The following is a 14,961-nucleotide window of genomic DNA, read 5'->3' on the forward strand; positions in this document are numbered from 1 at the left end:
AACAAGCATGTATCAGAGAATATATCTATAAAGTATCCATGGTTAAACACAGTGCCAGCTACCAGTGTCTCACACCACCGGAGTCACTTGCCAGGATGTCCCTTCCGGTTTCTCGTACTTTGCCACTCCCGATTGCCTTACAGCCACATTCTGACAAGTTTCGTCATGACGACTTGGTCCAGGGATTAATATTATGTTCACTTTAGCGCCTCTGTTTACCTACTGGAATTTGTTTAGGTAAAAGTATTTTGTTTTCATTTGAAAGTGGCAGCAAACTAATCAATCGAGCAGATATTTAATTTCCTGTCTTCTTTTGACCCTTCTTCCTTTTTCAGATTGTTCTAATTCCTGGCATTTATTTTATTTGGTAATTATATCACTTTCATATTATTTCTCTGAAATGAAAACTTGTAATGCAGTACAGTTGCTTTGCAGAGCAGTTCAAAGGCGCATTTTTGTATTTGTCCTGTAGATGGTGCTGTTCAGCTATAAATGACATTTAAACACTTGAGTACCTTTTAGAGTGCAAATACCAGCAGTGTAAATGCTTCCTCAGCAGAAAAGGCTGAACAGGTTCAAATGATGAATTATGTTTCCCAACTCTGGTGTAATAGGAGCTGCAGCTTTCTCCCAATAAATTCTATCTCCTGTAAAAGCTGCTATCTTTTCTGTTGGTTAGTATCGAGAAGACTCAAAGAGCCGGGGGGAAGGGAAAAAACAATACTGCTTGGAGCATTTTTTTATACACAACATACATTTCTCCAAAAATGTGCGCTACGTTCTTTCATACTTAAAGCGGAGTTCCGGCCACAAAATCATTACTTTCAATTTTGTGGCATCCGCTTCCTTATTGTCACCTGTAAAAGAATTGGATATTCCCGTTTTTTTTTTTTTACCTTGTTTCAGAAGAAAATATACTCACCTTTCCTTTAACTTCCACCCTCCTCAGCCGCGGCCCGCGCCGTCACTTCCTGTTCCACAATGCGTCCTGGGAGCTATTAGTCATCACTCCCAGGATGCAATAGGCAGTGGTGAAGGCGGCCGGCCGCTCCTCTCATCGCGTTATTTGCAAACAGGAAATAACGCGATGATAGGCGTCCCTATACTATGCCGATCGCATAGTACTAGTCATGCGTGAGATTTCGCGCTGCATTCATCAGCCCCCTCCATCTAGAAAGAGGAAGCAGGGCATATATTTTCACACAACGGCTTCGGGTGACCAGCAAAAAGTTTGCGGTGCTCTGCAAACATTTTATAAAGTAAGATTTAATGATTGTCAATCTATTATTTAAATGTATAAAACCGGATTAGTGGATGTATGAAGGGCGGCAGATAACTGTTTTGGGAAGTATTTAAAAAAAAAAAACGATTCTGTGGCCAGAACTCCGCTTTAATATAGATATGTAATGAAAGGCTTATTAGAAACATGTTCACTCCAGAAATGACAGATATCTGAAAACAAATATTTTCAAAACTGAACCAGGATAACCTTCCAATGAGACATACACTATATAACCAAAAGTATTGGGATGCCTGCCTTTACACACACATGAACTTTAATGGCATCCCAGTCTTAATCAGTAGGGTTCAATATTGAGTTATCCCACCCTTTGCAGCTATAACAGCTCCAACTCTTCTGGGAAGGCTGTCCACAAGGTTTAGGAGTGTGTTTATGGGAATGTTTGACCATTCTTCCAGAAGTGCATTTGTGAGGTCAGGCACTGAAGTTGGATGAGAAGGCCTGGCTCGCAGTCTGCACTCTAATTCACCCCAAAGGTGTTCTATGGGGTTGAAGTCAGGATTCTGCGCAGGCCAGTCAAGTTCCTCCACCCCAAACTCGCTCATCCATGTCTGTATGGACTTTGCTTTGTGCACTGGTCTAAATCATTTGGTGGAGGGGGGATTATGATATGGGGTTCTTTTTTTGGGGTTGGGCTTGGCTCATTAGTTCCAGTGAAGGGAATTCTTAAGGCGTCAGCATACCAAGACATTTTGGACAATTATATGCTCTCAACTATGTGGGAACAGTTTGGGGATGGCCCCTTCCTTTTCCAACATGACTGCGCACCAATGCACAAAGCCAGGTCCATAAAGACATGAATGAGTGAGTTTGGGGTGGAGGAACTTAACAGCCTGCACAGGGTCCTGACCTCAACCTAATAGAACACCTTTGGGATGAATTAGAGCACAGACTGCGAGCCAGGCCATCTCTCCAACATCAGTGCCTGACCTCACAAATGGGCGTCTGGAAGAATGGTCAAACATTCCGATACAAACACTCCTTAACCTTGTGGGCAGCCTTCCCAGAAGAGTTGAAGCATATAGCTGCAAAGGGTGGGCCAACTCAATATTGAACCTATGGACTAAGACTGGAATGCCATTATAGTTCATGTGCGTGTAATGGCAGGCGTCCCAATACTTTTGGTAATATAGTGAATAATTGTGTGATCTGAAATCACTTGAACACACAGCAAAGATCACTAAGCAATGACTTATGTGGTTTCTTGTCACCTACTGTACCTTCTAGGAAGGGCTACCTAAAAATGACCTTGGTAGCATGATTACCAATTAGATCTTCTGAGCCCATGCTTTAGTTTTTGAGATTTGATTTTCCGTTAAAAATTTATATGTTGTTGATGATAGCTAGGAAAAAAATTAACATTGTCCTATGTCTAAATTGTAGATCTTTTTACCGTGGATTACCTTATATGTCTGATAATCACTTGAGCTGTCTGCTTGCAACTGTTTTCTTTACAGAAGAGACCTTTCTGCATGGCTTTACGACAAGATGTGGCGGTATCACCCCTATTCCCACTCTTAGTGGATTAAATCTTTTCTGCAGTCCCAAGAGGAAGGATCCAAAAGCAGTTGTTGAGGAGAACTTTCGTCGCCTGGGAAAAGCTGCAGGATTTGATCCTCAGACTTATGTTCCAATAAAGGTAAGCTACATTGTCACAATAGGGGGTCCGTTTGCTAAAGGCAAATAGGAAGCTCACTTTGCAATAGAATTGTTTCCTAACCTAGTGAGTAGGAGAGCTGCTCTGCTAATTTCCAGCAACCAATCATGTACAAGCAAAAATCATATTTTCAAAATTCTATCTAGATAAAGGAAATCCATCTCAAGTGGGGTCCCATAAATTCACATTTATCTATGGACTGAAGAACCCCTACTTTTTACTTTTTCCTCCCCCCCTTCCCCCCCTTTTTTTGTCACCCTCTCTCTTCGCTCTGTGCCTCACTGTCCTCTCTTCTTTCTGTTTTCTCTCGCTTTAACACCCAAACTAAGAAAACTCAAATGGGATGCTAGCCAGGACAGGAATCGGTTAGTCCTTACTTTGTTGTTACGTTCTCAAAGACCTGGCAGTTCCCGAGTGCTTATATTACTTTCATATGCCTCTCTATTCTGCATCCATCGTACGAATTCACAGCTCTGTATCGCTACAATTATGTTACAATTTGGTTAATTGTTTCTATGCAATTTACAGCCTTATGGCGGATTTCCCTGTGACCTTACTTATGTTATACTAACCTCAGTTCACATCAAGGGGTCCGGTGCATCCCTAATCACTGATTCGGGTACAAATTAGGCCAACATTTTTCTCTGAATTCGCACCTGGTTTGGAACCAATGACGCACAGGACTCTTTTTAAATGCAGACTTTGGAGCTGTGTGAGCCGGCTCCACTGAAAGCCAATCACACTCGCCTTGCATATGTGTGAACTCGGCCTGATTCAGAGTCAAGGTAGGAAGGCCAGGACAATAAAGAAAAATCTACAGTTAAAGTCTGTTTTGTCTTGTAGGTTGACCATGCAGAGATTGTGAAAATACTTGGAAAAACAGAACCTGAAAGATATGATGGAATAGTCACCAACCAGAAAGGAGTGACAATTGCTGCCCCTGGTGCAGACTGTATTCCAATCCTTTTCTGTGATCCAGTAAAAAAAGTTTGTGGAGCGGCCCACTCAGGTAACAACGCTACTAGTTTTTAATTACAAAGCAAAAAAATTGACGTTTATGTTACCGTCATCAATAAATATGCTTTACTTTCAAGGAATAGAAAAAAAATCAATGTTTTTCTTCAGCTTGATAAAACCATCATGTCTATCATCATTATCCATTTTCTTAGTTGTGATATACAGTGATGGAAGTAACTGCGTTTAAGTAAACGGTGTTACTTAACACAGTTACTTTTGAGGGTAACGAGTAATCTAACTGAATACTCGTGCCCTCCCTGTAACGCCGGTGCTGCTACTTCGGCTGCGTTACCGCAATTACATCTACCGCCACTAGATGGCAGTAGTGAAATTGTAATTCCCCCTCTCCTCTATGACCACGGCTGGCGCTGCCCGCGGTACTGGAGAGAGAGAGGAGGAGGAGACTTGAGGATGAGAGGCGAGTGGCAGAGCACAGTGCACCAGGCCCAGGAGGGCAGAGCATGCGACCAGCCGACCACCATTGCCACTTTGCCAGCCACACAACCACCAGCAGCAAGCCAGACAGCAGCAGCACAGCAGGTACCAAAAAACAAAATACGGTTACTCACAGACTCAGTCACAGTCAGGACCCCCACCACCACAGTGTGCCACACCGCCACCACCAGTGTGCCACACCGCCGCCACCACCACCACCAGTGTGCCACACCACCAGTGGGCCACACTGCCGCCACCACCACCAGTGTGCCACATCGCCACCAGTCTGCCACACCGCAACCACCAGTGTGCCACACTGCCACCACCACCACCAGTGTGCCACATTGCCACCACCAGTGTGCCATACCACCACCAGTGTGCCACACCGCCACCACCAGTGTGCCACACCGCCACCACCACCACCAGTGGGCCGCACTGCTGCCACCACCACCACCAGTGTGCCACACTGCCACCACCAGTGTGCCACACCGCCACCACCACCACCAGTGTGCCACACCGTCACCACCAGTGTACTACACCACCACCACCAGTGTGCCACACCGCCACCACCAGTGTGCCACACTACCAGTGTGCCACACCACCACCACCAGCAGCCAGCCACTCCAGGCAGCAGGTACCAAAAAACAAAAAAACAAAATACAGTTACTCACAGTCAGGAGGACTCAGACCCCCACAGTGTGCCACACCGCCACCTCTATTAAAAATCTTATAGAACGTAATTGCATTATAGAATAGTAAAAAAAGTCACAGTTACTTTGCTGAGTAACTAATTACTTTTTCAATGTGGTAACTGAGTCACTAACTCAATTACTTTTTGGGAGAAGCAATTTGTAACTGTAACTAATTACTTTTTTAAAGTAAGATGACCAACACTGGTGATATACGCCCTGTCATGCATGCCTGTCTATGAGATGATTTTACATTACATAACACACAAACCTCTGATTACATCATTGAAACAGATCATGGCCGCTCATGACCTTAGGAGAACTCAAATGCATTTCTAACATGGTCCACTTTTTTAGAAAATGTTTACCATTCTCAACTGCGATGCATCCAAAGGCAGTGTTTTGCTGCATTTGAACACAGCACGCTATCTACACCCCTTTGTTATTGGCTCCCGATGTTGTCAGTTACAGCCAGCGAGCAGGGAGTTAGGGGCGAGGCTGAGCCATGCTCTGTGTGTCTATGAACACACAGAGCCAACTCAGGAATAAGCCTGCACAAATGCCCCCAAAGCAAGCGGCTTGCTATGGTGGGCATTTAGTGGAGGTGGAAGGAGCTAGGAGCACTAGTGGGGGACCCCTGAATAGGAGGATCTGTGCTGCTCTGTGCAAAACCATTGCACAAAGCAGGTAAGACTAATATGTTTGTTATAAAAATAAAATTCAGGGCTTACACAAATAACTAAGTTAGATTATAGGTGTAGTTTTAAAGACATATACCAAACCGAAGAAACAATCCCAACAAATCAAATCACAAACATCCAGACAGAGTAGACTGGATGACTAACCCCCCACCAACAACATGTTTTTCATTTACATAAACCTAAATCCCGTTTGACACTAACGCAAACCCACTGGCACAGGCCCTAAATCTCATGTTTTAGCCCTGCCTTAGATTTGTTTGTGGCCCCTGAAGGATTAGTGTGCCACTCGTGTACTGATTGTAGATGGTGAATGCATTCGCTGCTGTGGTAGTGCTGACAAGGGAGTGTAGCTCGTCCCAGCTCCTGTGGCCACTGGAGAGAGGAAGGAAGGGATCCCAGATGCCGCACATCCATGGGAGTAGTACGATAATAGGGAAGACATCCTCAGCCTGGGTACCCATCAGGCCACGCTACTAATGCGTTTTGCTCTTCCCCCCTGGAGCTTAGTAATGGGGATAGATTTTTTTTAGTCCAAAAAATTACAATATTCCAAGAAAAAGCAATGAGTAGCCAAATTCCAATCTGCACTGTGATCTTATAGCATAACTCCTCCTTTTAATGATAAAGTATGGATACATCAAGTCTGATTGTTTTGTCAAAATCAAAAAGGAAGTGTGAGCTCTTGCCCCCCCCCCCCCCACCTATCCTTCCATTGTTGCAGTGTGTCATATTCATAAACAGAAGCAGTCCTGGCAATTATTGAAGCAATGTACATTGGGAAACCTTGCCTTATGACATGATAAATAAAGAGGACGTGCAAAGGACCCTTATTTGGAAGGAAAATAATTATGGATATTGGACGGGGGGGGGGGGGTGTAGTAAACAGGTCTAAAAGTAGAGTGCTCCTTTGAATCCAATTGCTGGCAAAATAGATATCCTGACAAAGACATTTGCCCCCCCCCCCCCCCGAATAACAGTGGGGTGTATGACCACTCTATCTCACCTCCTATGAGTAATAACCAAAGACCACAAAACAGAAAAGTCCTATCAGGATAACACACGTCCTGACTCATCTAGAGTTTAAGTAATTATATTTTTTGGTAATACATGGGCGGTAATGAAGCCTTTGTTTGTTTCCAACAAAACACGCTTCTGCTTATTACTAATGACATTTCTGTAATCTTCATTTTACTGCTGAAAATGATGCTAAACCAATTTGACCATTATGAGAACACAAACATGTTTTATTAGAAGGCTTCTTGTGGAGTGAAAAACAAGGCATTTCTAATTGAGAATGTGTAGGGCCTGACTTGACGACAGAGGGCACTGCAAGCTTTTACGGAGCTGTAGACGTATCTACTGAAGGCAAGCCTTAGCTGCGACCAAGAGTGACAGCAGGTCACAAGTGAATGCTTTCTGTGGAATCTGTCTGCTGTTACCCATACAAACATCTCACAGATTAAATTACTCTTATGTATGTCAGTTTTATGCACAAGGAAAAAATAACTTTTTTACTTGATAAAGCTGAGTAGAAACACACACTGTTGCTATTGATTAGCACCTCTTTACACCTCTGTGTTTTGTTGCATGATTCTGGAAGTGCGAAGACACTCAAGATGGGGAATCCCATTATTCTCAATGGATCCATTCACACCTGAGCATTCTGTTGCTTGTCCCCTGTCACATGAAGCTTGGAAAAATGCATGAGCTGCTTTGGGGCAGAATTGCACGTTTTTGGCCCCATAGACTTTAAGGGAGGTGCCAGAAAAGTGTGTTTATGCTTGTTTTTCAGGGGTTCCTATTTAAAATTCTGCAGGGTCAAAAAAGTGTGATTCTACTCCTGCACAATACCCCCAAAAGCATTAAAAATCCACAAAAAATCCTCTAAATCACCTGGTTTTGCTTGCAATAAGTGTTAATGGGGGCTTACCTCCCCCTACATAAGCCAGTCTATGAATGCTTCACATCTCAAAATGAAAAACCAGGGCTTAGTAAGTTAACTCTTGGGAATGGGGTTGTAAAAATACTGGGTAAACAATCAAAAATACCCCGAGAATTTCAGGAGTAAAACATTCTGTAGTAGTCCCCATTCACATGTGCGCATTGCAATGACGTGTTATGTCGCACATTAATGTGCGTTATGTTAAGGCAGCCCATTCATCTGAATGGGCTGCTAGCATACTGGTACTGAAAAAACTGCACCTGCTTCTTTTGTCCCAATGTAGCACACCACAACACACAGTATTGCATTATCACGTGTTGTGGTACACTGTAACACACATGCATTGAATTAATGCAGATGGGTGCTATTCAGAATTAATGGCACCACCCCACACTAACGTGTATGGTACAATACCATGTGTTATGGTAATACGCACATGAGAAGACGGTCTAAAAGTAAACCTGTACTCTATTTTAAAAAAATAACTCTCATGATCATTTAAAAATAGCATAGCAGTCCAAAAAGAACCACAATTATTTTCTGGAAGAACATTGTGTATTACTCAATTCCTATATCTCAGCTCCTTCCCATTGTCTTATTATATCACTTTTGCATTAGTGCAAAAACATTTGTATGGCTACATTGATATTTAAACTATTGTACTCAAAATGTAATTTACCTTTACAACTATTTTCATAAACTTTTCTAAAATGGTGTCTTTTGGCAGGCTGGAAAGGGACTTTGCTAGGAGTTTCAATGGCCACAGTAAAGGCCATGGTATCTGAGTACCAGTGTGATGTTAAGGATATACTGGTTGTTCTGGGACCATCAGTGGGACCATGCTGCTTTACCCTATATCAGGAACAAGCCAGAGCTTTTTATGACATAGACCCACAATGTGTCCGACAGATTGAGTCCCCAAGACCATATGTTGATATCAGAAGAGCTACTCGGTAAGCCAGATTTTTTTTCAACAGTTCACTCTAATGCTTTCCCTACTAAACACATTAAACCAAATGTTTACTGCACAATAAATGCTAGTGATAAGGATTTTCTTTTCTTTTTTTTGCAGTTGTGTAGATTATTTACCTGTAGAATTTATACATTATCTTTTGCACATTAGTTTAGAAAATAACAGAATGTTAAAGGTGAAAGCAAAATTGTGTTCTAGTAACGTGTAATTTTTACTGCACACAAGGCACTTGTGTTCTAGTAATGCTTTTACATTCAGAGACAGTTCCTATATCAATCCCACTTCCTAGGCTGACCCCCATCCTCCTTCCATAATCTAGCTCTCTGTGCATGTAGTACAGTATTTCTTGGGTTCTGTCATTTCTTGGCTTTGCTTTCCTTCTCACCAGTGGCGTAGCGTGGGGGGTGCAGTGGGGGCTGGCCGCACCGGGCGCAACATCTGGGGGGGCACATCCGATCCGCAATGTCGTGTCACTCACTCTGTCATGATAGGCTGGTCCCCCATATAGATCCCCCCTTACAGCAGGCCAGGGTGAGGTGAGGTGGCTTCTTTGGTTTCTTCTTGACACCAGGTCATCCTCCAAAAGTCTTCGCCTCACTGTGCGTACAGATGCACTCACACCTGCCTGCTGCCATTCCTGAGCAAGCTCTGCACTGGTGGTGCCCCAATCCAGCAAATGTATCAACTGTAGGAGACGGTCCTGGCGCTTGCTGAACTTTCATGGGCACGCTGAAGCCTTCTTCACAAATGCAGTGGAAATGTTTTTTGAGGGATTACGTTCATTTTCATAGCAAAGAGGAACTTTGCAATTAATTGCAATTCATCTAATCGTTCTTTATATCATTCTGAAGTATATTTGCTATCATAAAAACGGCAGCAGATTTTGTGAAAATTAATATTTATGTAATTCTCAAAACTTTTGGCCATGGCTGTATTTGTCTGTTTATTTTTTTTTCTCTGCATTTTAGTACATTGGGAAGCCCATCAAAGTCACAAAATTAACAAGCCTTGGTTAATGGTTGCTAACCCTATCCACTCCAAATTTTAAATTCAAAAACACAATGAAAACACGCATCAAAGCACATATTAAAACACAGACTACAGAAAAAAATTATGCAAGACATCTGCCTAACACCAAGAAAAAAAAAAAAAACTTCTATGCACATTTGTCGATTTTAATGGGCCCTAAGAATTTGCAAAATGTCTTGAACTTGAGGTTCAGGAAGATGATTTTCACGACAATAAAACACTTCAATGACTGTAAGACTATTTGGATAAATGGGAATGATATATTTCTAAACCATATATAAAGGCTCTCTGCAGAGTAGTAGTATGTTTGAAAGGTTAGAGAGGACATGCTGTAAGTGGGTCGTGTACTGTGGCTGTAGAGGAATTAAACAAACTTACATTACTTATTATGTCAAATATTCATGAATAGGAGCTCCCTTGAGTACTATGTTTTATTTAGCTAGTAGTACATCCAGTACAGCCCACTGTACTTGCAATGTATTAATCTTTTAAATTCAAATACATTATGGATGTAGCACAATATATTAAATCCTGTAAATTAAATAAAGCATTGGAACACTGTGAATGTAAGACAGGAGTGTAATTCTATACACAGAACCATTTATCTAAAGCCGTCCACAACAACAGTAATTCTACCCCTTTTAAAATCAGAATTATAACACTATCTGCTGTAGAGCTAAATTGGCTTACAGAGCTGTAATTAATTCTGGTTTTATATAATTCATCATTTCTCTTTAAAGCTGGACTTTTCTGGACAAGCAAAATAAAAATCACCTCTTACACACACACACTTAAACGCTTGTTTATGACTAGGGACTCTGAAAAGCAGTTTTACTTGTCCGATCCTCCTCTCCAGCATATGTCTCTCCACTGCTAGACCAATCCCAGCATCATCCTCTCCTCTACACTCCAGCGGTCTTTGGTCCTCTGATGTCAACAATACCAATGTAGGACCTGTGGCCTTGCGCTGGATGTGAAGATGCTAATACTGTCGGAGCATGGGGAGCACTGTCTGTAGGAGGCACAAAAAATTGGGTTGGGTATGTGAAATTGCTTTTTACTGCCCCTTGACATAAATTAACATTTAGCCCTTGAACCCGCAGTATATTTAATCCTGCAAGAGAGCATTTTTACTTTTCCAGGAGTTTAACTTAAACTCTTTCCACGGTGCTGTCCCCTAAATTAGATAGATAGATAGATAGATAGATAGATAGATAGATAGATAGATAGATAGATAGATAGATAGATAGATAGATAGATAGATAGATAGATAGATAGATAGATAGATAGATAGATAGATAGATAGATAGATAGAATATATCTATCTATTTATCCTATCTACAGTGGGTACGGAAAGTATTCAGACCCCCTTACATTTTTCATTCTTTGTTATATTGCAGCCATTTGCTAAAATCATTTAAGTTCATTCTTCTTCCTCATGAATGTACACATAGCACCCCATACTGACAGAAAAACACAGAATTGTTGACATTGTTGCAGATTTATTAAAAAAGAAAAACTGAAATATCACATGGTCCTAAGTATTCAGACCCTTTGCTGTGACACTCATATATTTAACTCAGGTGCTTTCCATTTCTTCTGATCATCCTTGAGATGGTTCTACACCTTCATTTGAGTCCAGCTGTGTTTGATTATACTGATTGGACTTGATTAGGAAAGCCACACACCTGTCTATATAAGACCTTCCAGATCACAATGCATGTCAGAGCAAATGAGAATCATGAGGTCAAAGGAACTGCCTGAAGAGCTCAGAGACAGAATTGTGGCAAGGCACAGATCTGGCCAAGGTTACAAAAAGATTTCTGCTGCACTTAAGGTTCCTAAGAGCACAGTGGCCTCCATAATCCTCAAATGGAAGACGTTTGGGACGACCAGAACCCTTCCTAGAGCTGGCCGTCCTGCCAAACTGAGCTATCGGGGGAGAAGAGCCTTGGTGAGAGAGGTAAAGAAGAACCCAAAGATCACTGTGGCTGAGCTCCAGAGATGCAGTCAGGAGATGGGAGAAAGTTGTAGAAAGTCAACCATCACTGCAGCCCTCCACCAGTCGGGGCTTTATGGCAGAGTGGCCCGACGAAAGCCTCTCCTCAGTGTAAGACACATGAAAGCCCGCATGGAGTTTGCTAAAAAACACCTGAAGGACTCCAAGATGGTGAGAAATAAGATTCTCTGGTCTGATGAGACCAAAATAGAACTTTTTGGCCTTAATTCTAAGCGGTATGTGTGGAGAAAACCAGGCACTGCTCATCACCTGTCCAATACAGTCCCAACAGTGAAGCATGGTGGTGGCAGCATCATGCTGTGGGGGTGTTTTTCAGCTGCAGGGACAGGAGGACTGGTTGCAATCGAGGGAAAGATGAATGCGGCCAAGTACAGGGATATCCTGGACAAAAACCTTCTCCAGAGTGCTCTGGACCTCAGACTGGGCCAAAGGTTTACCTTCCAACAAGACAATGACCCTAAGCACACAGCTAAAATAACGAAGGCGTGGCTTCACAACAACTCCGTGACTGTTCTTGAATGGCCCAGCCAGAGCCCTGACTTAAACCCAATTGAGCATCTCTGGAGAGACCTAAAAATGGCTGTCCACCAACGTTTACCATCCAACCTGACAGAACTGGAGAGGATCTGCAAGGAGGAATGGCAGAGGATCCCCAAATCCAGGTGTGAAAGACTTGTTGCATCTTTCCCAAAAAGACTCCTGGCTGTATTAGATCAAAAGGGGGCTTCTACTAAATACTGAGCAAAGGGTCTGAATACTTAGGACCATGTGATATTTCAGTTTTTCTTTTTTAATAAATCTGCAACAATGTCAACAATTCTGTGTTTTTCTGTCAGTATGGGGTGCTATGTGTACATTCATGAGGAAGAAGAATTAACTTAAATGATTTTAGCAAATGGCTGCAATATAACAAAGAGTGAAACATTTAAGGGGGTCTGAATACTTTCCGTACCCACTGTATCTATCTATCTATAGATAAAATCTATCTATCTATCTATCTATCTATCTATCTATCTATCTATCTATCTATCTATCTATCTATCTATCTATCTATCTATATACTATCTATCTATCTATCTATCTATCTATCTATCTATCTATCTATCTATCTATCTATCTATCTATCTATCTATCTATCTATCTATCTATCTATCTATCTATCTATCTATCTATCTATCTATCTATCTATCTATCTATCAATAGAATCTTCCTTATTTCCACTATTCCAAGTTTTTGGTTGGAATCTTTTATTTGATATTGATGATTTGGTGCGCCTCATTTCTGCCCAATGAAAAAGAGGGGATCACTCTATATGTACTTAGTAGTGGATTGTTCACTTTTTAATGATCAGATTTATATAGTATACAGCAAGCATAATTCTGTGTACTTGATGGAGATCTTCCTCCTCTCCATACAACATCTTCTGGCTTGCTGGGGCTAAAAGAACTGATAGAATTGGTCAAGTGTAATACATAATATAGGTACCCAAATATGTTTAAAGCTAAAATTATTCTGCTTATAATTTGTCTTCCCTGGTTCATCTTCCCCCCAATTTCCATCAACATATGGCAATAGAAACTTTAAGAATTTTTTTTTTTTTTTATGGAAACATGTTAAGCCTTCACAGAAGTCCTTATGACTATGTTTTAATCCTAGTGTTCTCCTGGAACGCGGTGGCATTCTGCCTCAGAATATTCAAGATGACACCATTGCAGACAAGAGCCAAAATGTCACACCTTGCACCTCCTGTCATCCCGAGAAATTTTTCTCTCATGTTCGAGACGGTGAAAATTTTGGAACACAAATCTGCTTCATAGCCATTAGAGGATAATCAAGAAGGACTCATTGATCTACTCAGGAATGTGACGGAAACATATATGTGCCCTATTTAATGTATTATGACTGCACCAAAATGCAAGAGATAATGTATTGTTTTTTTTTTAATAGTGTTTGTAAATTTTGTGACAGATTATTAAGAAACCTCATCAAAATGACTGTATGTGACATTCAATGCAATTTAGCAATGTAAATAATCTCACCGGAAATCTATATTTGGTATATGCTCAAACTGATAAGGAAGCGCTGGTAGGTAATATTAAACAGCCATGAGCTGCTGGTAATAGTAACAACAGGTACATATGTACAATGTGCATATACAAGTGACAATGGCAGATGCCAGACCTAGTTTTGTCCGTGCGGGTGAACTTATAGACTTGTTGGTCCATAACTGTGTTGGTGAAAGGTCCTAAAACAGAAACCCTTGCCAGTGGGGAAGATTCTGTTTTGTTTCCTTACCAGCAAGAGCTTTAATTATTAAAGATCTTCATGGTTGACCGATGATGCTAAGAAACAAGAGTTAAGAGTTAATAAATAGGTCTACAAGCTCAGAAAATGGACTTGACATCAAATACTTTATTTTCTTTGAATAACTAAGGATTAATATCTACACGATTGAAATATGAATGTGTCTGTATATAGCAGTGATGGCAAACCTTTTTGAGCCCGAGTGCAACAGGTGCAAGAGCAGCCTGCCAGAGGTCATGTGACTGCATCCAGAGGAGGGGGAGGACAGAAATCCACTCACCCCACCATATGTCTGATCCCCGGGAGGAGATAACACATAGCTTGCTACAGTAATGGCCCCTCTAGGAGTCCCCGCCTTCCTCAGCAGGTGCAGCGCCCGCTCCCCTCTCACCTGTGCACTTTGCAATCCCTATCCTCCAGGGGCAGCAGTGATACCCAGCACTGCTCAGGGGTTGTAAGAGAGAGAGGGGGGGCTGAGAGAGAGAGGGGTGTAAGAGAGGGAGGGGGGACTGAGGGAGGGAGACGTGTCAGAGAGAAGGGGACTGAGAGATGGGGGGTTGAGAGAGGAGAGTGAGGAGGGAGATGAGAGAGAAAGACTCTACCCTGTGGAGGCCCACTCACCCGCCTTGTGCAGATAGATTCCCACACCTCGCCCTCGCCACTGTTTGCTGCCGCGCTCCCACCCCCACGAGCCTGGAATGTCCATGGATCTCCCTCTACCTGCGATCACCAGACTGCTTGCGTGCCCACAGAGAGGGATCTGCATGCCAGCTGTGGCACGCGTGCCATAGGTTTGCCATCACTGGTATATAGTGTGTGTGTGTGTGTGTGTGTATGTATGTGTATATGTATATAAATATATATATATATATATATATATATATGTGTGTGTGT

General features: G+C 42.1%; 1 protein-coding gene across 1 annotated transcript in view; it reads left to right on the top strand.

The window, feature by feature from the left end:
- The window catches only part of LACC1 (laccase domain containing 1), a 34,523-nt gene extending 20,825 nt beyond the window's left edge, over positions 1–13,698 (top strand). Inside the window, exons 3-6 of the mRNA XM_082248551.1 lie at positions 2,758–2,939; positions 3,801–3,966; positions 8,469–8,694; positions 13,420–13,698. Of these exons, the coding sequence (XP_082104677.1) occupies positions 2,758–2,939; positions 3,801–3,966; positions 8,469–8,694; positions 13,420–13,594 (749 nt within the window). The 3' untranslated portion in view covers positions 13,595–13,698. The remainder of the gene's footprint in view (positions 1–2,757; positions 2,940–3,800; positions 3,967–8,468; positions 8,695–13,419) is intronic.
- The last annotated feature ends 1,263 nt before the right edge of the window (positions 13,699–14,961 follow it).

Source organism: Pelophylax lessonae (assembly GCF_965119305.1).
Source record: "Pelophylax lessonae genome assembly, chromosome: 2".
Taxonomy (NCBI): Eukaryota; Metazoa; Chordata; class Amphibia; order Anura; family Ranidae; genus Pelophylax; species Pelophylax lessonae.